Below are 25,901 nucleotides of genomic sequence, written 5' to 3'. Positions count from 1 at the left end.
TAATATGAAATTATACAGACGATTTTTTTTTCTGAGTAAATTAAGAAGCGCTTCTCTCTTAACTATTTTGTGTACAAACGCTGATATATCTTGGCATTATATATATACTTGACCAATTTAAATGCATTTTTTAAGCAATTCATATTTACTGAAATGCGCTGTACTCGTAATTGTAGTACATGTATCTTTTAAATGCCAATATCGCGTCAAAGAGATGTTCACTTCAAAGCGGATATAGTATTTACATGCTCTAGCTGTAATAATGACAATTCAGATATAACAATTTGTAATGGTATAGATGATTTATTATCAAATAATTTTCTTAATAAATTTTTGCGAGGTGAGATAAAGGGAGAATACTCTCGCCGATTTTCTGTAAACTATATTTACACTAGTTTATCATGCTGTTGACTTGGAATGTTTGTACGAAACAGCATCGATTGTTGTTTGAAAATGGTTTTGACGATTATGATTTGGACTCTACTACCTATTTATACAATAGCTTATACATTTTATCGTTCATTCATGTATTGTATTTTCAATGTAATGTGTTTATAGTATGGATGTTTCATTCATGCAAATTGATGATTGATTATACAATAGCTTATACATTTTATCGTTCATCCATGTAGTGTATTCTCAATGTGTTTATCGTATGGATGTTTCATTCATGCAAATTGATGATTGATATCTACTTATGTAACTTTGTTCGTAATAAATGAATTATAATTTCTACAACCAATATATGAAACTCGATCAACAATATTTGTCTGCATAATGTAAGAAACATACATTCTTCAAGCACACTACGTGCACTATATCTTTGGACTCCAGTATCATTCATAATTATCATTAAATTTATCAATTGTTGTTTGAATCATTGCTGATGTTTTAAACTTATGTTAGATATGTCAGATGTACAAATTTATAACACTTTTCTTGTAAATTAATTCCTTTTCTTCTGTAGGTTAAATGAATTTAACCAATTAGATGATATTTTAGGTAAACACTTTTCTAATCAATACCAAAGGATCGTATGGCTTTAACTTAATATTAATAGAAACATAAAATAAAAGTTTTTATCATGTCTATACTATACACAAGTCCAAATCTTTCTCTTTTTGTTTTGTCTTCTAGTCACTGCTTCGCTTCTAGTTGTGTAAACTTTCATCTGACAAGGCTATCTTCATTTAATATTAATTTCTAGGAAATTTGTATAATCAATATTAATATCAAATTAGACCACAGTTTTCTGTTACAATCACGATATATCGTATCATGTATATATATTTCAAATATCTTTCTAGTAAACGTGTAAAACTTTCGCTGTAAATGAAATCTGATATTTTTCATCATATTTATTTTTTTTTCATCCCATATATATCAAACAATTATGAATTTCTTTCTTTTCATTTATTTTCATCAGAGTTTCATAAAAGATTTTTCATCTCTGTTTTATATTTGCAGCCATTATTTGATTTGGATTTCTTTGAATGTTGGACTGCGATCTGCACATTTTTTTTGTGTATGATTTTATGCTCCTTACAATATCTTTCTTGTTGTTGGTTGCATCAATCACAGAGTGTGTAATAATCGCCTTTCGCTGATCATGCAGTCATACACAAGTCCGTGGAAACTGTCTATATTTCTGCATATAATTACAATTTTGTCCATCTATTCAAATAGCATATACACGTACAGTGCTTACACGCAGGTAAAGATTCAAATAAAACACAATATCAGTCACCCATATAGACAATCCCTTACTGGAATTAACTATTTACGAAATACTTCTTTCGTAAATAAATCTATTAGCACATTTTCATTATGACCTTTATTACATGGCTGGTTTGCCTGCTGGTTCTTGCTGGCGACGTTCATCCGAATCCTGGTCCATCATCAACTCACTCTGTTAGCTCAACGTGCTCATCTACTTCTACCATATCACAGTCATTGTCAGATCTTATGTCGGGAACTGGTTGTCTCTCTGTGCTGCATTACAATGTACAAAGTCTTTTTAACAAGGTTGATGTTCTGGAAGCCGAGTTCAGCTCTTTTGATGTCCTTTCTTTTTCTGAAACATGGCTCAGCTCTAGTGACTTAAGTGACGATATACGATTTAGAGGTTTTCATGCGCCAGAAAGAAAGGACAGAAAAGGAGATAGTCATGGCGGAGTTATTGTTTATGTTAAGGATAGCCTACATTATATTCGACGACCAGATCTCGAACCAACAGACCTCGAGTGTATTTGGGTTGAAGTATCCTTCACCCACTCGAAACGAGTTTTAATTGGTACCTTTTACAGACCCCCATATTCAAATTCCATATATACGTTTTTGATACTCATTTTATTAGAAGATTCTCTCAGTTTAGTTCTTGACACTAACATTTCAGACATAGTTGTAACTGGTGATTTCAACTTTAACCTGTCTAATCCTAATTCATATCGTAAACTTACTTCCATCTGCCAATATTTTAATCTTAACCAGCTTATTTCTGAACCAACCCATTTTACTGAGACATCTTCTTCCATCCTTGATCTATTTCTTGTATCATGCAGTCACCGTGTAATTGCCTCGGGCGTGGAAGAGCCGGTTCTGGACCAAAATGTACGTTTTCACTGTCCCATCTTTGCTCTTTTTGCTTTCTCAAAACCTAAGTTGAAATCATTTAAGCGTCTTGTTTGGCAATATGATCGTGGTGATTACGACTCCTTGCGTAGAAACATATGCAACACTAATTGGGAGATTCTTAAAGATGACAATATTGAAGCATATGCAACATCAGTAACACAAACACTTTTAGATTTATCGAAACAATGCATTCCAACCAAATTTATAACTGTAAAATCAAATGACTCGCCATGGATAACAACACAAATAAAACAAAAAATTCGCAAAAGGAATAAACTGTACCGAAAAGCTAAACACTCACAACAACCTCTACACTGGCGTAAGTTTAGACAAATTCGAAATGAAATAGTATCACTCATTCGCAGTGCTAAACAAGATCATTTCAATAAAATATCAGATTCACTAAAATCAGATACAAACTCACAAACAAACTGGTGGAAATTAATCAAAGGACTGTTATCACCTACTGAAAAACAAACAATCCCAGCACTTAAACATGAACAAACAAATGAACTAGTCTTCGATCCCCAATCAAAATCTAACCTATTAAATGAATTCTTCTGCGTCCAATCTTCTCTGGATATAGCCAACAAAGAACTACCTCATAATTACTATAAGGAGCCAACAAACAAACTCTTAACAATATCAATTTCCCCGCAAGATGTTGAAGATGCTCTCATAAGACTAAAGACAAACAAAGCAACTGGACCCGATGAAATTAATAATCGAATACTTCGAGAGACTGCTTCGGCCATTAAATATCCATTGTGTTCCTTGTTTAATCATTCTTTGCAACGTTGTATTGTACCCCAACTTTGGAAAGACGCTCATGTTTGCGCAATTTTCAAAAAAGGTGACCCAGCTTTGCCAAACAATTATCGCCCAATATCTCTTCTTTGTTGTGTTGAAAAGGTCTTTGAGAAAATAATATTCAAGTATCTGTTCAACTTCTTAAATGCAAACAACTTTATTTCACATCTGCAATCTGGGTTTAAACCAGGCGATTCCACCTGTCAACCAATTAACGTACCTATATAACACTTTCTGCAAAGCTTTGGACGATGGTCTTCAAATCCGAACAGTCTTTTTTGACATCAGCAAAGCATTTGACAAAGTCTGGCATGATGGTCTTCTTCTGAAACTTCGTAAAGCTGGTGTTGATGGTCCTCTCTTGTCTTGGTTCTCTAACTATCTCACAAATAGACGTTAATTTGTTATTCTACCTGGTGCTAAATCTAACTGGTGTTCTCTCCAGGCTGAGGTTCCTCAAGGTTCAATCCTAGGACCTCTCCTTTTTTTAGTTTATATAAACGATATCGTTGAAGATATTGGTGCTAGAATTAACATGTTTGCTGATGATACTAGCCTTCATATTAAAGTTGACCATCCTGTAATCTCCGCTCAATTTTTGCAAACTGACATCAACAAAATCTCTACTTGGGCAGATACATGGCTCGTAAAATTTAACCCATCAAAGTCAGAAACTATGCTTATCTCACGCAAAGCAAATAAACCACTTCATCCACCACTTCTCATGAATAATCAACAAATATCAACTGTAACATCTCATAAACACCTTGGAGTTCATCTTTCTGAGGATGGTTCCTGGCATAATCACATAACACACATAACAGAACGGGCCTGGAAGAGGATCCATCTGATGCGCAAACTTAAATTTCAACTTGACAGAAAATCTCTCGAAATCATTTATTTTTCCTTTATAAGACCGTTTATCGAATATGCCGACGTTGTTTATTGCAATTGCATCCAATACGAAAAACAGGAGCTTGACAAAATACAGAACGAAGCATCTAGAATTGTGTCTGGAACGACACAGCTTGTTTCATTTCATATTAATCTTCATAAAGAAGTTCCCTGGGAATCACTTGAAACACGTAGATTGCATCACAAATAGATTTATTTGTATAAAATGAAAAATGGTCTCACACCTGAATATTTGTCTTCGCTTGTTCCGCAAACTGTGGGAGAAACAGCTACATACAACTTGAGAAATGCCGCCGACATTCAGGAACTACGTACTCGTACGGCACTTTACTATAATTCTTTTCTTCCATCGGCTTTAAGAGAATGATTTATCTCCTCAGTTGCAAAATTCCCCTTATTTATCTTCGTTCAAACACAGAATCCGTGGTAACATTCGCAAAACACCTGCACATTTCTATATAGGAACGAGGAAATGGCAAATTCATCATCTCGGTTACGCAACGAGTGCAGTTCCCTAAACCAACACTTACATAGCAAAAATATTTCTCCCTCACCTCTCTGTCATTGTGGCCTTATAGAAAGTAACCATCATTTCTTTTTTGAATGTCCACTTTACACAAATATCAGAGCTTTGTTGTTCCAAAAAATCTCTAACCTATGTACAGTCACGCTTTATACGTTGTTGCACGGTGATCCAAATCTTAGTGAAAACACTAACACTGAAATATTCATCGCTGTTCAAGATTTCATAAGGGACAGTAGACGCTTTCCATGACACAACATATAGGATCTGCTTCCAGCATTCGTTAATCCAAATTAATTCTCATCGTCATTCCTTTCATACTTCTTATGAAAACGTCTTTGTTATTGTTAAAATCATATTTCAAACATTATATACTTGACCGTCAGATGTATAAGTAATTACACTTCAGTCGGGAGAAGACCTCTATAAGCTAGGCTTTCGGTCGTACCCCTTTTCAAATTGATTGTATCGATGTTAATGTTAATATCTCTGTTGTAATCATATCAATTTGTTTGAAATAAAATATGTTTAAACTAAATTTTAATTTTAAGGAAAGATCAATTTTAGCTAAATTCTGGAAATCATACCACTGGTGGTATGTTAAAACAAATAGCAAGGCACATGTAAGGCCATACCAAATTGATTTGTCGTCCGTCGGAATTACCGCATCAATGATTTCATTCCCGAGAAAAAGAAAAAAAAATTCACCCGCCAGCACGTACGTAAAAATCTCCAAAAAAAAATTTTTTTCTGATTACGCGGTTCGGAATGATAACGGCAAAACAGGTTTTATCGCTGTTTTATTGCGTCAAAGTGATATTGATCGGTATTCGTGCGTTCGTAATACATGTAGCTGATGACTCAAACTCAAAAAGTCAGGAATTATGATGTTGTTCATCATTTGTTTTAAATCTGGAGTGTCTGTGCTAATGCCACACTTGGCCTTCGATGTGCCTGTAGGTGATGAACTAGGCACGTTCTACGATTGTTCAATACAGAATACAGTGAAAAGAACAGAGCCCGGCTTGTAAGACGTGCACGGGGATTCAATTAAAAATATTTGGATTAAACATAGAAATTGTTCAGATAAAGTTTTCAAACTATTTGTTATCAGTTGTTTAGTTCAATATGTTAGATCTAGAGCCAAAGCAAAGTGCTTTCTTTAAAAAAAAAGTTTGTTCACAGATCCTGACTGATCCATCACATTAAATTTAATTGTCCTGGGCCCAAATCATTTTGAACTTAACTTCTTTAGTACGACAGTCAGATTTTCTATCAAAATGCACATATTCAATTAAAAAAAATGTTTAGCTTTTCAAATAAGTAGTGTAGATATAAAGATAATTTATGTTGTATTGTAACCCCAATTTTCCCTGTTTGTATATTAATTGGCTATGAATTGATTGAAAGAAAGAAACTGAAAAAACAGACCTTCCCAACGGTCAATCAAAGCACAACAAATAACACTTTTAAGAGTGGCCATATTGGGATCATTTTTTGTCCGTCTATTATCATTTTTGACTTAAATGAACCTCTACCACAAAAACTTAAGCTATCCTGATCTGTTAAGAAATTATTCCAATGGGATTCGAGCAATGTTGAAGCATTTGTGTGCCCAACTCCGTTTGGTCTCATTGGTCAAGTGATTTATTATTTTCCCCTCACCTCTGCCGTTTGGAGTTTCACTAGGGACACAAAGTTGCTCATGTGGCGAAGCCATCTAACTGGGTTTCAGAAGATATGTTATTCCACTTGGGTGCCCGTTTTGTCTTAAATATTCCACACCATCCTCTGCGGATAAATGGACACGCCTTCAGATTAATGTAGAACAATCAAAATTAAAAATAAGACACTCTTCCCTTAGTAATTATAAATACAAAATAAAAACAAACTGATTCAATGAGTTTTGGCAAGATTTTTTTTGCAAAACCATTCATGTAGTCTTTAAAACATATAGAAAAGCTATCTACTGTGTTAGTCACACTGTAAATGTTTGATTTCTGTGTTATTCTTAAAGAAATGTTAACTTTATGTATAATCATAACTTGTTATGCCTCCTTTTAGAGGTCCAAGCTGGAAAAAAAGTACCCGCTCGCCCCATGTAAAATCTACCCGCCTCTGAAAAAAATCAAAATTGAGAAAAAAAAAAAAAAAAAAAAAAAAAAAAACCATTTCGCTCGCTCGCTCCTCTTTTTTTTTTTTGAAAATTTTCCGAAGAACTATTAATCAATTTGGTATGGCCTAATCATTTTTATAAAAAAAATTTGGTTCCAAATAACTGTTCGATATTTCAACTTGGGTTTTACTAAAGTCTTATAAGGATGTAAAAGCATGTTCTATGATCCATTACGGTAAATATCTTGCATGAAAGAATGCCTATATCTTTTCACTTTCTTCCTATAATATTTCTGTAATTTGGATCCTCTGATCTTTGATGTAACATTTGTCAGATTCAACTCTCGTTCCAAAGTACAAATGTATACATTTTAATTGTTAAAAGAAAGCAGCCAGGTATTTGCACATTCACATTCACCAAAAATGTTTCTTTTTTCTTTGTTTTTTGTTTTGTTTTTTGTTTGCTGGAGAATCTTTTCTACAGGATCGCTATTTTTTGAATACAACTTTATGGCATCTGCAAACAATTTTAAGTGAAATTCAGGATTTCCGTTAAGTTGTTTGTGTAAAATTTAAACAGGACTTGAACTTAACTGTTTACATCTTCCCGTTCACCGAAGTTTGCATTTACTACTACTCGTTAGGTTCTTCCTAGGGGAAAGTCTTCCAACATACTTATTTTGGACCTCTTTTGTTTTGTTTCCGTACCCAAGAATGTTGTGCTTAGAATTTTTTGTGTGGTACTTTATCGAAGGCAACACGGAAATTTAGATAAATCACATTAACAACAAATTCGTTGTATATGGCTTCCGTCCAGTCCTTCATCGAGTTAATTTATTTTGAGATAGAGGAGTAACCTTGCCGGAACCTATGTCGGAATATTGAAAATACATTCATTTTGTCTAGATGTTTGATATTTTTTCCGTAATAAGTACAACATAGTGAAGTTACACTTATAGGTCTATACTTTTCAACCTTATTTTTTGCTATAAAATTGTATCAGATCAAAAACAATCAGTGACATTAGAATTATCCAATATTTAGGAGTTTTCCCTCAACTATTGATTTATTGAATGATAGCTCTAATTTCGACATCATTTTATTACATTCTATTAAAACCTTTCGGCGAATACCATCAAGGCATTTGGCTTTATTAGTATTTAGAGTTTTATCACTTTTTGTCATTGTTTCCTATTATCCCGGAGTCATTAGTTTCGACGCCCTTAAGAAAATAAGAATAATATTCTCTTGTTAATTCGTGTTGTCATACAATTAAAACATTATTTCTATTAGTTTAGTCTGTTTTCTAATACTTCATACCTGTTTAAAAGGTTGTTATCAGCTATAATTGGTCAGTATTCGTGTTAAGTTGACCAAGCACGGAGGCAGCCATATTTGTTGACGCTCATAAGAAATGACGCCTTTTGATTGGCTTGCTATTTCACGCAATATTTCACCCTTGTAGAACTTGTACATACAATTGCAATATTGGAAGTTAAAATCAGCCCCAAATCTGAAACATTAACACTATAAAAAGTTAAAATTTCTATTTATTTCATAGACATTTTTACTATCTAAATGTGTTAATAGTAAGCTGTCATATAACATCTTCATTTATTAAACAATGTCAGTCACTCAGTGTTCACACAATGGGGGCGCAAGAACTTGTCTCCTCTCATAACAACTTTGACTTTAGTACAGATTACTAAATGGACCCAATGTCCACAGTTACTACACTCGACCCACTTAACAAATATCAAAGAAGAACTCTTGCGAACTTAATAATTCAGTGTCACTCTCCGACTCATCAGAATCAATGTTCTCAGATCGGGTCGGGTCGGATAGCTGGAGGGTTCTTTGGTATGGCTGTTCCAGAAGTACTTCGTTCATTCTACAGATAGAGGAGCAACACCAATTTAAACATGTCGGCACAGTTCAACATTATATACTTTTTGGTATTATCATTATTTTGCTTTTAAAATGAAGGAGGCATGTTTTATACTGTCTAAATTCACACTGAAATGTCCACTAGAGATATTTATTTTCGAAATCAGACGTTTAACGCATGCACATGAGAACAAAAATCTATGTCGACGATCTAGGGTTAAATTAAATTGCATGATACTGAAACTTAAATATCGGGACAATTACTTAACTGTTATGCTCAAATGATTAGTTAATGATAAACATCTTGAACAAAACATCGCCTTTTTCAATATGTGTTAGTCATTTGTATATTGACCGCGTACCTTTTGTGTCGGCAATTTGGAAAACAGATACGTTACAACATCCATTCACTTCAAATACTCGGGTGCGTAATGCATGTTCCGGAACGATTATTGACAGTTAGTATGTTTAATGATATGATTATCAAAGTAATATTTATTTATAAACGAAATAAGCATATTGTAGAAAATAAAATAAGATGATGTTCAACTGCCACCGTGTTTCGATTTGTTTTTTAACAGATATGTTACGAAGTGTTTCATTCAGCATACATTTATATTGCATTTATCTAGAAATGTTACTGGACAGTGTAGTACAGCACGTGTTAAACTTTGTATCCGAGTTAAAATAATTAAGTTTTAGTCCAGATTTCATATATTTCACTTGAGAAAACATATTAAAAACACATACGTTACAAACAACAAATACATTATACGACTGTGCTATAAAAGTGTAAAAATGGTTGAATTGTTTGAATAATAATCACTTTAACTTAAAGTTTTAGAAAATAGTTGATTACGGTTTTATTATTGATATCTGGAGTTAATAAGACATCATAAATATTGAATAAAACAGATACGTTACAATTTCTATTTTTTTATGTAAGATGTTCAAATTAAAGTTTTCTATACAAAACATAAACATTTTGTGTTATATTTCTTTATTTTCAAACAGAATCATATCAAAATGTATGAATTATAATGCAAATGTAACGCCAATTAATCAATTTTAAAAATGCGACAGATACGTTTATACGAAATGGTTAGACTATTTTCACCAAAAAGACTGTATTTTCGGACATATCTAAGAACCAACAGTTATATTGTTCTTATAGTATGTTTCCATCATCAATTCAAGAATGTTAATCTACATGATGATATCGATCTAATTTCATAAATCAATATGAAGTGCGTTTTATGACAACTGATATTTGTGTAAATTACGCTATTTTTTCCATACAATTAGATTTATTTTATCAGTCATAATATATAAATAACTTCATTTCTTATTAAACTATTTAGACTATTTAGCCGGAACAGGTAAATAACGGACACACATATTGGTATGTGTTATATTAAAATATTCTTTTGAATGAAAATTCGCAGTGTAACGTATCTGTCGCTGATTTACAGCTACCTGTATCTTTGTAAAATCAATGAAATAACGAAAAAATTGTCAAAAGTTAACTAAAATATTTAATTTGTGTACTCCAAAGGCATGAAACATTTAAATAAAAACAAATCTGATTATTTTTGGGAGCATCAGATGTGGGGACATTTTTACTGTCCAAGTTGCTCCTCTATCTGTAGAATGGACGACTTGGCTTTGGTGCTGACCTGTCTGATTTAGGTACACAGGTCTTCTTCTGAGTCTTATTACTCTCGTGCTGTATGATATCATCTACCATGGAGCCACTGACGACTGAACTTAAATAGCGTCGTTTTTTGGTTGGTGGCTTCTTGGTTCTGACTGTGGCCTCTTTGGCTGTGAAGAAATCAGATGAACTCTGAGGTGCTGACTTTGTTTGTTCAATATCACTACTGTTGTGTTTGTGTTCAATGTCCTGCTGAAGTGGTTCAGATGGTTTGAAGTTTGCAGGATCTACAAAATTAGGACTGAAGGCATATATACGCGCTTTTCGAAATGATGCACGTAGATTTTCAGGAGACAAGGCTTTTGTATATGCTGAGCAACCCAGTTCACAGATGTTGTACCTTGTAATGCTCTTTCCACAGTTTTCACACAAACTTGTGACCCACTTTGTTATACATCATTTCAAACGGTCCAAAGCAACCAATGTCCAGTGGTTGTAGAACATGACTTGTATGTGCTGGTGATATGAACAAAATCAGGTTCTGTGTTTTAGACCAGTTAATCAATTGATATTGATGGATGTGTGACCTATGGCCATCGTACATAATCAACACTGGATTGTCCTCAGAACGCTCAGGCAAGTACTTTAACAAATGATCTGAAATATATTTCCTGAAATTGTACTGTTACTCCAGCCTGATTCAGACACATCACCGTCAACTCATGGGCAACCACCATCTAACAGCTCCTGTCGCATGCGTGCTCCTGGGAAGATAAAGAAAGGTGGAACACTGTGTCCCAAAGCATTTCCACACCCAGTGACAGTTACTGTTTGCCTTGATCCTGATGTTACAGCTTGAGGCTTAATGGCAACACATGTCACAACACCTGGAGGTTTATGGGATGTCGACAGACCCTTCTCGCCAACGTTGTAGATTCTTTCTGGCCTGTCTGACAAGTTGTATTTTGACAGAATAGATCCAAGCTCTCTGTAGTAATTGCTTACACAGTCCACAGTTGTTGCTTTGGCTCTATGGATCTCTAGACCTCGGGGTTTAAGGACCTTTAGCACTGGTCAACGAGACATAATGTTTGTGTACCATTGAAATGACAATGGGTGGTCACTGTTCATTTTACCCATGCAAACAGCATATTCAAATGCCATGTCTAGTACCTCAGAGCTAATGTAGCCATACCCACATAGAGTCATGAACTTTTAATGTTCCACGAAATGAGCTTCTTCCTCTTGTGAGAACATTGGGGATGGTCCAGATCGTGTAGCCTCTGGATTTACTCTACCACTTAGCTTATGCCTCAAAGATGCTTCTGGTATTCCATACTCCCTAGCAGTGGTCTTGATGTGTGCCCCAGTCTCTCTCACCTTCTCCATTGCCTTGACCATGGATGTTGGGGAATAGCATCTGTACTTGATCTGAAAAAGATAAAGGAGAAAACAATCTGCCAGAACTCATCATATATAAATAGTTAACAACATACTAGAAAACAGCAACAAAATCATATTAAATTAATTCCAGTCAACGTCTTCTAATGATATAAGCAGTACAGTATACATAACATATGAATATTTCGTACGTTGTACATAATTTTGGTCACATGACTGTCACGTGACCTTAAAAATAATTGCGGCACCCAGACGACACAAAGCTGACATTTCCAGATCCTGCTAATACAAGAATCGAGCTCATAACAAACTGGGAAATTTTTAATTAGCTAAAATACATAAAATTACACCATAATGAATAAAATTTTGATAAACGTACCGTTGTATCTCTGATTTTCCACACGGTTAAATTAAAGCGAAGTATTGTTTGTTTACAGTGCAACCAAGCGTAGTATGACCTAGTGCGCGGTCGTTTATAACAATGAGGAAGCAAAACAAAAATGGCGTCGAAACTAATGAGCGTAAAACAGATGAGCGAAGGATATAGTTCCCTTTTTTATTAAAAAAAAACTGGTCTTCACTTTCTTTATGGAAATACGGAAGGTAGTCGATTTTCTCTCAAAGATATACATACTGATGAAATAGTTATAAAGTAAGTTAACCTTTTCCTTGTAAATTGTTTCTATTTACCTTAAAGAGTCTTGTATATTTCAAACTGATTTTTAACTTTGTTATTTCCTCTCAAATTATTCAAGATCTTCTTTAGACTTTTTTTCACATTCTCTGATCTTTCATATAATTTGAACTTTTACTTCTCAGATCATTCGATTCATTTTTTTCTTGCACTCTTACACCAGAAGGTCTCCTCCACTGGGCCCCAATACTGGTACTGATGATAAACCCGGACAGATGATAAAGTCTCCCACCTTGAAATTATTCAATTGCAATCGGTTATTTATATAAATGAACACACCATCTAATAGCAACCACTTACAACACCAAGTAGTGTAAACAAAAACAAAATTGATAAATATTCTGTAAAATAAATGACTTACATTTATCTGTATAACAAAAAGTATCCAAAACTTCTGGGGAAGAGGGTGTTTTTACGCATGCTCACTGTCAACACATAAAGGCCTGACATTAGATTACTTTTCATTACTTGAACCGGAATGACTGTTGCAGCAATTTTAGGAAAGTTTCAATAGAATACTGTGAGGAAATTTTTGTTAATGACTAAGTGGTCAAATTTATCACCAGTCAACGTTCGCACAGTCCTCATTTTACATACCCCTTTAAGGGCCTCACTTCATTTGAGTTTGCTTACTAAATACAAATTTTAATAAAGTTTTCAGCAAATGTTAAGCTTTATTTTGATACCAATCCTTGATAACAATATGCAGAAATAAAAATGTTACAAGTAAAAAACCTCATTATCTGTCCGGGTTTATCATCAGTAACAGTACACCAAATGAAACCCCCAAAACAGCCCAAGATATCTAAAATATTCATTCAATTTCTATTATTTTGAAAAATGTTTTCAAGACATGTTATTACAGTTAAATTAATCTTTAGGATAGATGTATTAAAGAAAACACACATAAAATCATCAGTTGAAACAATCTTGTTATTGAAACTAAAGGGAGGTAAAGCCAACATTACTATGTAAAAGACAAATGGATTTGTTTCCCTCGGATATGGTTTTTTCTGTACTACTTCAGTTCCCGGTTGTCTTAACAATAAAACAAAAAAAAAAATTAAGCTCAAATTTTCTTAGAACGAAAGAAACATATTTCTAAGAATTTTAAAGTCAGGACGCTTTCATTCATCAAACTTGTTTAACACCTTGGTAAAGTCTTGTTTATTCCCATCTTATTTCCATTGACACATATTAAAAACAATATGAATTGGCGGCGTATACTTTGATGAGATTGAATACGTAATTCTGTTTGACAATCAGTTTATCCCATAATCATTTAATTGATAAAAATGGATGGATGATTAGCAAAAATCCATTTATAAATTGTAAAATGAAAGAACCATTTTCAAGTAATAAAGGCAAACTCTCTCATTATGCTTTGTCGTAAATCAAACTTGCGAAAGCCGATGTTTTCTTAGCAATATCGCATTTGCATTTGTTTGAACTAATCATATGGAAAAATTAGCACAAATCACCACAAAAGCCAAAAATAAGTTTGGCCAGATAAATTGGTAGTCGAGACTGTTCGGTAGTTTTCGGTCTTCTCCGTTACTTTAGGCCGATTACTTTTATACTTTTGATTATATGGATAAAGGAATATTGTCAAGTCTGATTTACAGTGATTGCAAACGATAATAGGTGAGGGTAGATTTCTCGGAAGCACAGAACACTAAAAACACAGCCACTGAGCCACGCAATTGCATACTAGGCCCACAACAAAAAGAAGCTGTAATGGAAAAATATTTCAGACGGGTTGCTTCAAAATAATTTAGAACATTTGGACAACAATTGGAAATAATAGGAACCCAAATGTTATTTGATGGATTAATTCAGAATACCTTTATAACGGTATTCCCAACAAACACTTTATTATAACACGGAATAATCACTTTGTAAAAATAAGGTCTACTATCTTACGGTCAGATAGAAGCTCGCTTTTATAATTCCTTGTTTGATGATCATGATTATGAAATAAAGGTTTGTGTCGAGCCCGCTTGCGGAAACGAAGACATAGTTGTCCAAATGACTGTTTCGTGTATGTGCGTGCATGCGTCCGTGCGTCCGTCCGGATGTTTGTCCGGACCATAGCCTTGACATGCATAGAGCAATCTTGTTTATATTTGGCATGAATGTTAACCTCAGTGAGACGGAGTGTCGTGCGCAAATCCCAGGTTCCTATCTTAAAGATCAAGGTCACACTTATAGGTCAAATGTCAAATTCAATAATGACTTTGTCCGGAGCATTTCTTCTTCATGCAAAGAGGGATTTTGATGTAACTTGGCACAATTGTTCACCATCATGAGAGAGAGTGTCATGCGCAAGGATCAGGTCTCTAGGTCTAAGGTCAAGGTCACACTTAGAGGTCAAATGATACAAGAATGACTTGAAACTTGAAACTTGAGAATTTTCTTAAACGCCTATTTCAACACACAAAGCATCTTCAATGGCGTTGTACACTCATGCATTAAAAAGAGTAAAAACAATTCATCAATATTAACACAAAGTCTTGATTTGCTTCAATGTAATTGCTGTAGTATGAATTTTAGAACAATGAATAGTAGTCTTTGAAGAAGTGAGCTTTCAACTGCTTTTTGAAGATTTTAACTGATTCACTTTGTCTGAGATTTAATGGCAGTTCGTTCCAAAGTTTTGGTCCAACCGTACTGAAACTTCTGTCACTGAATGTTTTTTTCTTGTTATAAGGGACAACGTAGCATCCTACTGATGATTCTGACGAACGTAGTGTACGTTTTGGAATTTTACTAGACAAAAGTTCTATAGGTTATTGAGGAGCATTACCAACAAAGCAGTTGTACATATAAGAAAGGATCTTAAAATTGATTCTTGCCTTCACAGGTAGCCAGTGCAAGTCATATAATGCCTGTTTTGAACTATCACGCATCTTAACGTTGAGAACAAGTTTGGCGCACATATTCTGAATACGTTGTAATTTACCTACTTCACAATTAGCAACACCATAAATAATAACATTACAGTAATCCAAGTGAGAAATTACTAATGACAAAACCAATATTTCAGTGGCTTCTTTGGTTATGTATTTACGGATACTTTTGATCTTGAAATAATTCAACATTGCAGTTTTACATTTCCTTTTTATATGCTCCTTGAAATTAAGTGTGTCATCTAGAAAAGCGCCCAAGTATCTAATACAACTCTGCACTTTGATTTTATCACTGCATATTTCAATGTCTGTGGTGGAACACTTATTCAACTGTTGGCGACTACCAAACATTATAAATGACAACTTTGTCCGGAGCATTTCTTTTTTATGCATGGACGGATTTTATTGTAACTTGGCACAAGTGTTCACAACCATGAGACGGAGTAGCATGCGCAAGAACCAGGTCCTAAAGTTTAAGGTCAAGATCACACTTAGAGGGCAAAGGTCAGATACAAGAATGACTTTATCCAGAGCATTTCCTTTTCATGCATAGAGGGATTTTGATGTAACTTGGCACAATTGTTAACCATCATGAAACGGAGTGTCATGCGCAAGAACCTAGAATTACTTCCCTTTGTTATTACTATAAATAGCTTATATTGTAACTTTATTTTTTATTACTGGTCGTAGGGAAAACTCAAGACCACTTTTCTGTAAACAGCATGCATGTTACATCCAAGTTTGAGGTGTATTTTGACCTATCTCTACTGGTAAGGATTTTTGTGTGGACTTAGAATTTTTAATTTTTTAAAGATTTACTTCCCTTTGTTGTTACTACAAATAACTTATATTGTAACTTTTTGCAATCTTTTCTTATTTGGCATAAATGTTTGCCTCTGTGAGACAGAGTATCGTGTGCAACACCCAGTCCTTTTGACAGCTGACGGGCTCGACATGTTGCCTGTTGGCATCTAGTTAATAGGTTTGTGTGTAATCAAATAAATGCACATTTATTATCATGCCATGAGCCGTTTCCAGCTAGCTTAGAATCTTATGCCAGCTCGAAGATCGAAATTAAACTTCATAACTTGTTGAATTTTGACCCAAAGTTACCCCTGAAGATTGAAAAATGTTTGATTTCAAAATAGCTTTTAATTTCGGACCAGCTAAATAATCATAATATTCCAAAAGCCGAATTTCGATCTTGTATTGAGCAGGGTTGTAGTAATGCTAATGCTAATGCGTTAATCATGCATTATTTTTTTCAAATAATGCCAAGAATTGCTTATTGTGACAATTTTAGCATTGAAAATAATTCTAATTTAATGCCAAATTTAGTAACGCTAATGCTATTGCTTGTCATTACTGAGGCATTATTTTCTGCATGACTCAAAAAATATAATACCTACACATGCTGTTATTTACACAGATTATAGCAGTTTTTTAAAAGAGTGTTGTATGATTTTATTAAACTGTCTAATTGTATACTTGCCTTTTTTCTAGTGTACACCTGAATGATTTTTTCTTAGTAAACATTGCTCAGTGTGCACTGGATAAATCATTGAAATATCATGATTGTAACCCAAATAATTGACCAATCTTAGATAATTTGTCATTGTAGTTTGCATTTATTATTCAGGTACTATAGGATTAACTGTTGTTTGTTCATTCATATGTAACTTTTATGCATAAAATAACTCCTTTCTCATTTTGCTCTCAAATCTACAAAATGAATGTTTTAAAGCACTTTGATGTCCCACAGGGTGCATCTAAAGACAAGAATAAAAATTTCAAGCACAATGTATGTACTGTGCTAAGTGTTTCTCGGGCAAATTTAAATTAACCGCAAATTTTATAACACATTTTAAAGTAAGTTCTTTTTTCTTTATTGCCCAGTCAATAAAGTTTTACTACTGATTGCGGCAATTAATTTTAACGTAAACTTCAATGGTGCATTATATACCATGCCTAATGTCACTTATTCAAAATATGTAATTAACTGGCATACAGAATTGCAATATACCAGAAAAAGGTCCAACATTGGACAAATGGAACAGTTGTTCTAGTTTGAAAAAATTTATAGGTAAAATTTCTAATTTGTTTTGCAAAGAAAACATTCAGATGTGTCTCCAGACTGGCATCATTAACTTCAGACCAACCTAAAGTATTTAGGTTTGTAGAATCTTCAACAAATCTTCAACAAAAAATATAATGCAAATGGTTACAGTTAGAAGAAAATGACGGATGTCCTTGTTTTATACATAACTGGTGACATTTCTCCAGTATCTATAGTACAAAGCAGTCACTTTAAAGCATCTGTTCAAACATTAAAGTACAAAGTACCTTGTATACAACATATGACAACAAATCTAATAGCTGAAAAAGAGAGCAGAATGAAGGATAACTTGAGAAAGGAATTTGTTGTTTGTCGACCAATGAGAGGCTTTCTGGTGATGACGGGACACTATATTGTTTACTTGTGCTTGAAATCAGTTATGGTGTCTTTTTTGCGTTTTCAAGGAAACATACATTTGAAAACATTCGCCATGAATACGAAGAAGTAGTGTCAGACTTCATTCTTAGAAGCAAATTTTCCTATGTGATCAGTAACAATGCATCAAACATGGTCAAGTCATTTAATATTTCTCTTCCTAGATTTGTCAAAACATGTAACGCCAGTGATTAATCAGTAGAGTCTGATACAGAAGAAAATAACTTGACAGAGCCCGATATTGACGAAGAAGAGACAGGCTTTAAGCTTTTACGATTTTATGCACAAACATTGCAACTAGTGGTACGAGATGGACTCCGGGATTGCAGTTTAGATATTCTCAAAGTTAAAGCCAAAGCATCAAAAATTGCTGGACACATTAGAAAATCCGTTGCTGCTTCAGACATAATGTAGGAAGAAATCAGAGTCCACGTTGGAACAGCCAGCTTGTCATGATCATTCTCAATATTCCAGAAGAGAAATTAAATCGTGTTGATTATTCATTGAAACTTATATCATACGAAAGAAAATTACTTAGTGAAATATGTAAAATTTTGAGTCCACTTGAATTAGCCACCAACATGATTCAGACTTAAAAAACTGTAAAAGTGCTAGAAAGACTATTCCACTAACAATAGGACTGAAGAGACATCTGAAAAACATTCAGTGTGACTATAACTCAAACTTAGTTAAAAGGCTCAGGGAGTCTACAGAACAAAGAATGTCCATATATGAGGCGGAAGACACCTTTGTAACTATCGACATCCTCGATCCCAGGTTCAAGTAAACTTGGTGTGAACCAGATCAGATCCAGATATACAGCAGAAACCTCAAACAGAAGGTCAAAAACACAGTCCAAATGTTCAGGTATCTACAACATTCTGCTTATATACTGGTAAATGGGCCATCTAGTTTTGAACAATTTTTGAACATAAACACTAGCACAAGTTGTCTCTGACCAGTGAAATATTCAATAACATTAGCAGTGTGCATTTTAAACTTGGCTCCAAAGTACAAATTTATAATTGCCATTAAAGTGTGACATAATTTAGTTTTGTTAACTAAAATATTAAGAAGAATCTATTAATATCTTTTGACACCTTTATATATATCAACAGTATGCCACTGATAATGGTGTTAAAGACCTTAAGGTAGCTAGCTTTTACATGTCATGTCAATTAAGGCTGTTAGGGAGACATTAAACAAGAACTTGACATTCTCTTACAAATGAAATGTTAATGAGCGCTGTACTTCAACATAAGTATTTTTATAAGGAAATGGTAAAAGAAAGATTCAGATATAATATAAGAAAGTCATACATGTATTTAACTATAGATGACCTAGGTAAATACTGTAAAATGGGCTACACACTGTAACAGTTTTTTTTTTCAGGAAGATGAACAATCACCACCTCTCAAACATACTAAACTAGATCAAGAGGCTGAAGATTTCTTCCGTTTCCTTCGCAATCTACTTTCAAACGGTACAGGAACCCTTCTGGCTCAGGAGAATTTGAGGTCGATGAGGAATGCATAGGCAAATAGGACGACCCACTCTAGTACTGGAAGAAACACTGTTCATAGTACCCCACATTAGCGGAACTTGCAGTTAGATTCCTTGCCATTCCTGCTACTTCGGTGCCAGTCGAAAGATATACTCTACCGAAGACAAGATTGTCAGGCCAGATCGTAACAGACTAAACGATCAAATCTTTGAGCAGCTTATGCTCATAAAATGCAACTGTGATAAAACATTAATACATAAACAATATCAATAACTGGAGACAAAGACAAATACAAAATGCTGTAGAATTTAGATTCTGTGTTTTTTATGGTGCTGTTGGATCATTTCAAGTATTTCATACAAATTAATTCCTACTTGGTAAATTAGATTCATTACAGGCGTTAAATGTAATCAAGTCATGTGTTGCAGCTATGAAATAAACAATTAAAATGATTAAATGAATAACAAACAAATTGTGTATGTATTTATTACAAGCAATGATTAAAAAAAAAGTAATGCTAATACTAATGGTAATGATCCTTAGGTAATGCTAATTTAATGCATTATTTTGACAAAAATGAGTAATGCTGACTTAATGCCATTTTTTTAGTAAGTGATGCTAATTTAATGCATTACTTTTTCAAGCAATTATTAACAACCCTTGTATAAAATGAACATCTTTTTTTCAAAGATTGAAAGTCAAATATCGAGCAAGTAAGTAGTGTCGAGCCAGCTCGAAAATCATACTTAAAATCTTGAAAAGCTGAATTTCAGTGTTATTCTGGAAACTGCGATCTGCTCAAGATCGTATTCCAAAGATTAACAGCAATGCAGAGCAATATACGCCCGAATGTATGACCTTGACCCCAAAGTATGACATAGACCTTGAAGCGAGCCATCCGAAACATGCACTTTGCACGTTTTCTCGATGTCCACAGACGCTTGGGGTTAGGTGAGCGGCTCTGGCCCGCAACAATCTCTTGCCTTTCCATTTTTTTTTGCAAATTATCATAACATAAGTACTGCAAACAACTATTAAAACGATTAAAATAGTATTTGACGGCGTTTTAAAAATGCCACCAAATACCATCAAAGCATTAAATACTACAGGATAACAAACCATTCGCCATTGTTTCCATGTAAAACCAAATTCTTACCTGCTTCATGATCCCAATATGAAAAACACACGTATAATTCTGGTGTTGATAGCTTCAGAAGGGTGTAATCCTTCTATTGCAATGCATGTCGTAACCCCACTTTGTCCACAAACTTCACATTTATTCGAAAATTAACACCCGTACTTGTACTGACAGCCCAAAAGCATCAACTTTCAACTCTACAAACCGTGCCAGTCTAGGTCGTCCTGCTTAGAATTTTAACCGCGAAATATCAATGAATTGAGGCAAAAAAAAAAATGACCATTTTCGATTACCTGCGGCCTGGAGGCATATTGGAAAGCATATTGGAAAGCAACAAGTAGTGTATTTGCTATTGATTATTGTTGTACTTGTATATACTGATTCCTGAAGAAAGCGTTTTAAAAAATTAAATCGGGGAAGTCTTTCCCTGGCTGTTAGTGACAGGGCAAAAACATCAACATGAGGTATCTAAAGTCAGTCAAACTTGGAATTGTTATCTCTCCATATAGTTTCAGCTCACTTTTTGGTAAGACATTAATGGTTGTGACACGGTTTTCACTTCTAAGCTTATTTTGCATCAGAGGCCTATTTTGCTCTGGTTTAAAGAACTGAGTACATGTGTTTATAGTTGTTAGGCTTAGTGTTGCATTTTCCATTACTGCTCATGAACAGACTCAATCAAACCGAGTCTGCAATTTTCACTGTTTGCATTGTTCTCGGTGCTTCCGAGGGATCTACTTTTCAGATTATAATTACTTTCTATCTAAAATTTACCAAAACATGTTTTGTTGTTCATACTTTGCCATCATGTCTGTACAGGAATAGCGTTTATTTACACAGTCTTCCAGCTGAAACATTGTGGGAATTGAATGGAAGGTTTCCTAAAGTGTGCTAATTCTACATTGGTGTTTTTGCAAATGATTGTTTTAAATCGGTGTTCCGCTCTGTTCCTTGTGTGTTTGTTTCATTCTCGTTATCGATACATTTTACTCTGCTTTTTAAAGTTATAACCCTGTTAAAAATCACCGTTAAAATAAAGCAAATAAGTTTGTAGATTTGTCTACATCTGCACAGTAGTCCCTAGCAAAGACATCAGCTCAGAGATGTTTATATAATATGCTGTTACGGATCTCTGAGCTAAAACGAATCCCATACTGACAGCTAACAAGGAGTCGTGCCAGAAGTCTGTCACGCTATGATTTTATCAAATGCAATGGACTCACCTTTTACTTCACAATATTTCTAATCCATTTTCCTTTTGATCTGGCATAAATAATCCATGCAACATAATTTGAACATAAGTTTCAGATTGGTAACTCTGTCTGCAATATTTTTCCGTCATTGCGGTATAGAATCGTTGTTTATTGACATTTTCTGAGAACTTTTTGTCTTGCAGTTTTCTTAGTCGTGCCCTTAAAAGTTAGGCTCTTGGTGCTCTGGCGTCAGATAAGTTGTTGAGTACATTGGTGTAATTATACTTTAGATTAACCTTAACTTTATCTTTTACTTTATTAAACTTTTATTTTGCGCTAATGTTAGAGCCTTTCTCAGCGGGGATTTTATTTACATATTGTTGTCTGACTTGTTGAAAGTAGGGCAAGTTCGAGGTTGGCATGCCCGAAACGCGTTTAAACCCCTAGTTTTCTTTATATAGGTTTCTGACCGTCCAAGGCAGTGCCCCTATTTTCAACTGGTTTTCTGTTTTGTGTTGTATGTTGCGTATGTTTTCTTGTTTGTTGTAATCGTTTTTGTCCTCCTTGCTACCCCCGTTGCCCCCTCCTTTCTCCTTGCATTTTCGCTACTTTTTGGATTTTTGGATTCCCTCCCCCTTTTACTTAGGTAAGCTTTCGTGGCTGCCTATTCTGGCTTCGTAGTCCTGTGGCGGTGCAGGGTTGCTTTTTCCTGCTTATATGTGTGTGTTTGTGTGATTGTACCGTTGTTTTCCTATGTCTTACTTGTTTGTTTCTCTATGTTATTTAGTTGGGTGTGGTTGTGTGTTTAATTTTGGTGCATGACTGTCTGCGCTATTGTGATTTACGTTGTACCTTTGTATATTCATCCTTCTTTTCCCTTCAAATTATCCCCACCCCTATTTTCCCCACTTCCTCCCCACTCTATCTCTATTTGACTTAAATTGTTATGTACTTGTTGGATGTTTCAACCCGTCAGTAATATTTTTCCGTTACAGCTTTTTTTTTTGTGGGCCTACTTTGCAAATGCGTGGCTTTGAGGCAGTGTTTTGGTGCTTTGTGCTTCCGGGAAATCTACCCTCACCTTACCTTTGATATATCTTTTATATGTTGTTTTATGGATTTTATCGAAAATGTTTGTGTGTGTGATTAAATTAAATTCATAAATAGGTAACATTCTGATTTTCAAGAATAACCAAGTGCTTTGAACTGTTGCATGACATCATGAGTTTCTCACGAGAGACTGTGCGAGATGTTGAGGTTTGATACTGGTTAGTTAAACAAATGGGGGTTCGCCATTACTTAATGGCTGCGACCATCAGAAAATAAAAAAAAGTGTCAGTTAAGTTATGGTAGCCGGAACTCGATAGTCCCCACTGCCAATGACTGACTGTGACTGGGAGGCGACTGTCTGGCCGACGCTTAGTGTGCAATATTAAAATCAGTACTATTATATCTATCACAAGTAACAAGTTAAAAGATGATAAAAGCATATATTTCAGATTTGAACATCAGTAATCTAGGTCACTCCTGAACTAATTAAGAGTAGCATTAGCGGTAACATGATGTGGTAGGTTGTTCTAGAGTCTAATGGTTCTTGGAAAATGAGTTCTTGTGATAATGGGTGCGAAAGGAGGGAATATAAAAGTGAAGGCTCTTAAAGTCTGGCCGGTACTGGTGATCTAAAAGAAAACAATGGAATGATGGATTTTATATAAAATAATTAGGGATGTAGGAATGTGAAATTTCTCCTTTTTTTCTAACGTTTGCCATTTAAGTACAGTTAACATTTCTGTGATGCTTCATAACTGATTTGAACATATCTGGTGGCAGCCTTTCGTACTCTTTCAATTTCATATGTTAGAGATTATTACCATGAATGCCAAACAGTTGAGCAATATTCCAATTATGGGTGAACATGTTTGATACGGAGTTTCTTAATTTGTACATTTACATTTGTAATATTTGTTTGATCAGTTCTTTTCATGTATTTTAGAACTTTATTTACCTTTTTTGTGGCCTCACACTGCTGGTTAGAAATATTAAGCATTATTTATAGTTTTAAATTCATGGATATGTAGCTTATAGCGAAAGGCAATGTTTTGTTATTTCTTTTTTATATACCCTAATCACTTCGCATTATCAGAATTAAACTCCACTGAACGGGTCTTTTTCCAAAGCTCTAATTTATTGAGGTACTCTAGAGGGTCTCATTTAGAGTGAGATAAACTACTGTATCATCAACAACGAGTCGCACGGTGCTTTTAAGTGAGTCTGGCAGGTGACTGATATGTTAAGAAAAGGCAAGACCTAAGGACATACCCTTGGGGTACCCCTGATATCAAAGGTGGTATATCTGATTGAAGACCTTTTGTGTTTGTATTTAAAGGAAAGATGTAATCCACATGGATGTTTTTCTATATTTACCTTATTGAAAAGCTTGCAGACCAAACGATTGTGATCGACTTTGTCAAACGTTTATATAAAGACTATTACTAATAGGTCCGTCTATTTGCTAGCTTTAAGGTAATCAAAAATTCTTGACTAAACTTTAATAATTGAGATTCACAACTGTGCTTTGAGCAGAAGCCATGTTTGAAGGAATTGAGCAAATTTTGTTATCTGTATGATTAATAATGGTTGATGCTTAAACATGCTTCATCAGTTGGAAGCTATGCAAGTAAGAGAATAGGTTTGTGATTGCTGGCTTTGCTTTGTGGGCCCTTTATGTATGCAGGGACAACGATAACCGTTTTCCAGTCTTGTGGAACACTGCCGGTACCGAGTGAAGACATGTAAAACCCAATTCATTTTTATAGAGGAGCAGTGTTTTAGCTGTGGGCGGACATTCTGTTGTTATTATTATTTTAATTTATTTTTATTATTCACACTTGTTGCTAATATGTCATACGATGACAACAATATTGCATGCAGACACAAAATTAGCGTTTTTCTATATTCAAAACCTATTCCTGTTTATGTGCAACTGAAAATTAAAGAAAAGTAAAGAAATCGGTTGAACTGCCATACGAATAGCCACCTGCGGATTATTTCATTTTGTATATTGTTTTAAGAAAACATTTGGACTATCTATTGCTTGTTTCTCCCAGATATACCCAAACCCGTTACTATACATATTGTTTCTGTATGTAGTAACCCAGTTTTTAAAACCAAAATGGTCCCAGTGTTTAAGCATGTTGTAACATTTCTTACCTAGCACAATCACATAAAACAGCAGCATAACAAGCATACAATGGTGCATTCATGATTATACCTCTTATTGAACACGTTCTACTGAATCCCTGACTTCTTATGTAGCCCAAGGTTCTGAACCGTACAATAAAACCGTAAAATCTAAACCAACATAACTAAATTAAGGCATTTACAGTTTCTATGGCCTGGCCATCATAAATCCAGTTTTCTTTTTTTTTCTTCAAAGTTTACAAAAGGGGACATTCAAATATTGTAGTACATGATACATTACTTCTTACATAAGCGTTTACAGAATGATATATGCTTCAAATTGATTTCAAGAGATTACCATTTATAAAATTTAGGTCATTGCTGGATATAATTTTTACGCCTCGTAATTAGGTATGTACTTATTATAGAATATAAAACAAAATCATTGATAGTAGAGTATCCAGAGTAAAAACCAGCTTGCGCTTCGGTGATTATTTTAAATGAGTTACAATAAAAAGTTACCCATGTAGTCAATATACTTGTTTACATTTTGCTAAAAATATCAACAAAAACAATACCTCTATAATTATCAGGAATATCAATGTTACCTTTTTTTGTGCAAAGGAATAACTATCGACTTAGCCCAAGTTGACGAGAAATGACTAGATCTATATTTTATTTTTAAAAAAAGTTTCTTTTTATATATGGTATGTTTCTTCTGACTGACCTGGATTTAATTCAAGATTTCTACTCCTCCATAAATAAACTGTAAAATACAAAATTACCTGCCGAAGCTTTATTTGGATTTATAGATTTAACTGCTTCAATAATTTTATCATCAGTTATGGCATTA

General features: G+C 34.3%; 1 protein-coding gene and 1 long non-coding RNA gene across 2 annotated transcripts; both read left to right on the top strand.

Annotated features, from left to right (window-relative positions):
- The first annotated feature begins 1,827 nt into the window (after positions 1 to 1,827).
- LOC128553795 (uncharacterized) lies at positions 1,828 to 3,672 on the top strand. Its single transcript, XM_053534976.1, has one exon. The coding sequence runs from the start codon at positions 1,828 to 1,830 to the stop codon at positions 3,670 to 3,672; it is 1,845 nt and encodes a 614-aa protein (XP_053390951.1).
- An 8,759-nt stretch (positions 3,673 to 12,431) lies between these two features.
- LOC128553797 (uncharacterized) lies at positions 12,432 to 19,998 on the top strand. Its single transcript, XR_008369439.1, has 3 exons — positions 12,432 to 12,591; positions 18,198 to 18,900; positions 19,426 to 19,998. It is a non-coding gene; the product is annotated as an uncharacterized LOC128553797 (long non-coding RNA).
- The last annotated feature ends 5,903 nt before the right edge of the window (positions 19,999 to 25,901 follow it).

Source organism: Mercenaria mercenaria, unplaced genomic scaffold (genome assembly GCF_021730395.1).
Source record: "Mercenaria mercenaria strain notata unplaced genomic scaffold, MADL_Memer_1 contig_4330, whole genome shotgun sequence".
In the NCBI taxonomy this organism is placed as follows: domain Eukaryota; kingdom Metazoa; phylum Mollusca; class Bivalvia; order Venerida; family Veneridae; genus Mercenaria; species Mercenaria mercenaria.
Note: the sequence above shows the minus strand (reverse complement) of the source record. Positions and strands in the feature narration are given on the sequence as shown.

Bases quoted from the DNA above. Each gene is read 5' to 3' on its own strand.
- LOC128553795 (XM_053534976.1), top strand. From the start codon at position 1,828: ATGACCTTTATTACATGGCTGGTTTGCCTGCTGGTTCTTGCTGGCGAC.